Source organism: Fulmarus glacialis, unplaced genomic scaffold (genome assembly GCF_000690835.1).
Source record: "Fulmarus glacialis isolate BGI_N327 unplaced genomic scaffold, ASM69083v1 scaffold14519, whole genome shotgun sequence".
Lineage (NCBI taxonomy): Eukaryota > Metazoa > Chordata > Aves > Procellariiformes > Procellariidae > Fulmarus > Fulmarus glacialis.
The window spans coordinates 13,646-15,200 of record NW_009233964.1 but is presented as its reverse complement, the minus strand read 5'-3'; the positions used below and the strand labels follow the sequence as shown (position 1 = coordinate 15,200).

At 40.9% G+C, this 1,555-nt stretch overlaps 1 protein-coding gene across 1 annotated transcript in view; it reads right to left on the bottom strand.

Annotated features, from left to right (window-relative positions):
- Positions 1-351: 351 nt before the first annotated feature.
- The window catches only part of TTC38 (tetratricopeptide repeat domain 38), a gene marked incomplete at its 3' end in the record, with an annotated part of 14,183 nt that continues 12,979 nt past the window's right edge, over positions 352-1,555 (bottom strand). The window contains exon 10 of the mRNA XM_009585501.1: positions 352-433. Coding sequence (XP_009583796.1) covers positions 352-433 — 82 coding nt within the window. The remainder of the gene's footprint in view (positions 434-1,555) is intronic.

The window sequence follows — 1,555 nt, the reverse complement described above, 5'->3', positions numbered from 1 at the left end:
CAGCCTCAAATCTGCAGGGACAATAGAAGTGAATTTGTCGAAAAAGAAATGTGTGACCTATGCTAGCTTGAGCTGAATGAAATACCATATTGGGATGGGGGGGGGCGGGAGGGAAAACCTCTTGGGAAGAATAAAGTTTATGGACATTATTACGAATTTCACATTGAGGCTTTTCTCAAGAGCAGAATTTTCTTCTGTAACAGAAGAAATCCTCTTCTGTAACACTGACCAAGCTTGCTCTGTAAGTATCTTTAAATACTTCTCCAACATGCAAGGCAGGGGAAGGGGGGAGGCAAAAAGAAAACTGTTCCCCTTACAGTTTTAAAAAAGAATGACAGGTAGATATCCTACCTTCCAGATGAAGCCTGTAAAGCATTGAACAGTTATCTACTACATCCAGCATGCTTCCACTTGACAGACACCGGGGAGCAATCTGTAATCACAGGTATTCATAAGCTGCCCAACTTATGTGCTAGTGGGAACTTTTTCAGATAATCAAACTTATTTTTCACAGTACAGAATTAATTCTATCTTTTTATCAATTCAAAAATACCTGTTTTGCAATAGCCCTAATTGCATCTTTCCTGAATATAGCAATTTGCAATGACAAACACTTATATTGTTTCATTTGTGTTCTTTTTCCTGTTATGAAGTTAAACTCAGTAAGCATGGAGAGTGACCAAGGTATTTTATTTTTTCCAAAATAGTGCCATAAATATTACTTCACTTTGCCAAGGTTAGTAGAAAGGAGTCTGCCCAGCAGTTTTCTTAATGCTTGCATGAGTTTTATAATCCTTACAAAGATATGTTATCCTATCTAATTTGATATTGCTTATTTACAAAGATTGTTTTGAAATCAGATAGTAAAGAACTATAATAAATTAACTAGGAATGAAAAGACATGCTGGTTTTGGCTGGGATAGAATTAAATTTTCTTCATAGTAGCTAGTATGGGGCTGTGTTCTGGATTTGTGCTGGAAACAGTGTTGATAACACAGGGATGTTTTTGTTACTGCTGAGCAGTGCTTACACAGAGTCAAGGCCTTTTCTGCTTCTAACCCCACCCCACCAGCGAGTAGGCTGGGGGGGGCACAAAAAGTTGGGAGCGGACACAGCTGGGACAGCTGATCCCAACTGACCAAAGGGATATTCCACACCATATGGTGTCATGCTCAGCACACAAAGCTGGGGGAAGAAGGAGGAAGGGGGGGACATTTGGAGTGAAGGCATTTGTCTTCCCAAGTAACCGCTATGCGTGATGGAGCCCTGCTTTCCTGGAGATGGCTGACCACCTGCCTGCCGATGGGAAATAGTGAATGAATTCCTTGTTTTGCTTTCCTTGCGTGTGCAGCTTTTGCTTTACTTATTAAATTGTCTTTATCTCAACCCACGAGTTTTCTCACTTTTACCCTTCTGATTCTCTCCCCCATCCCACTGTGGGGAGAGTGAGTGAGCAGCTGTGTGGTCCTTAGTTGCCAGCTGGGATTAAACCACCACAGTAGCTAACATGCAAAAATCAGTTCTTTGTAAAGGTAACCTGACTTCATAGGAAAAT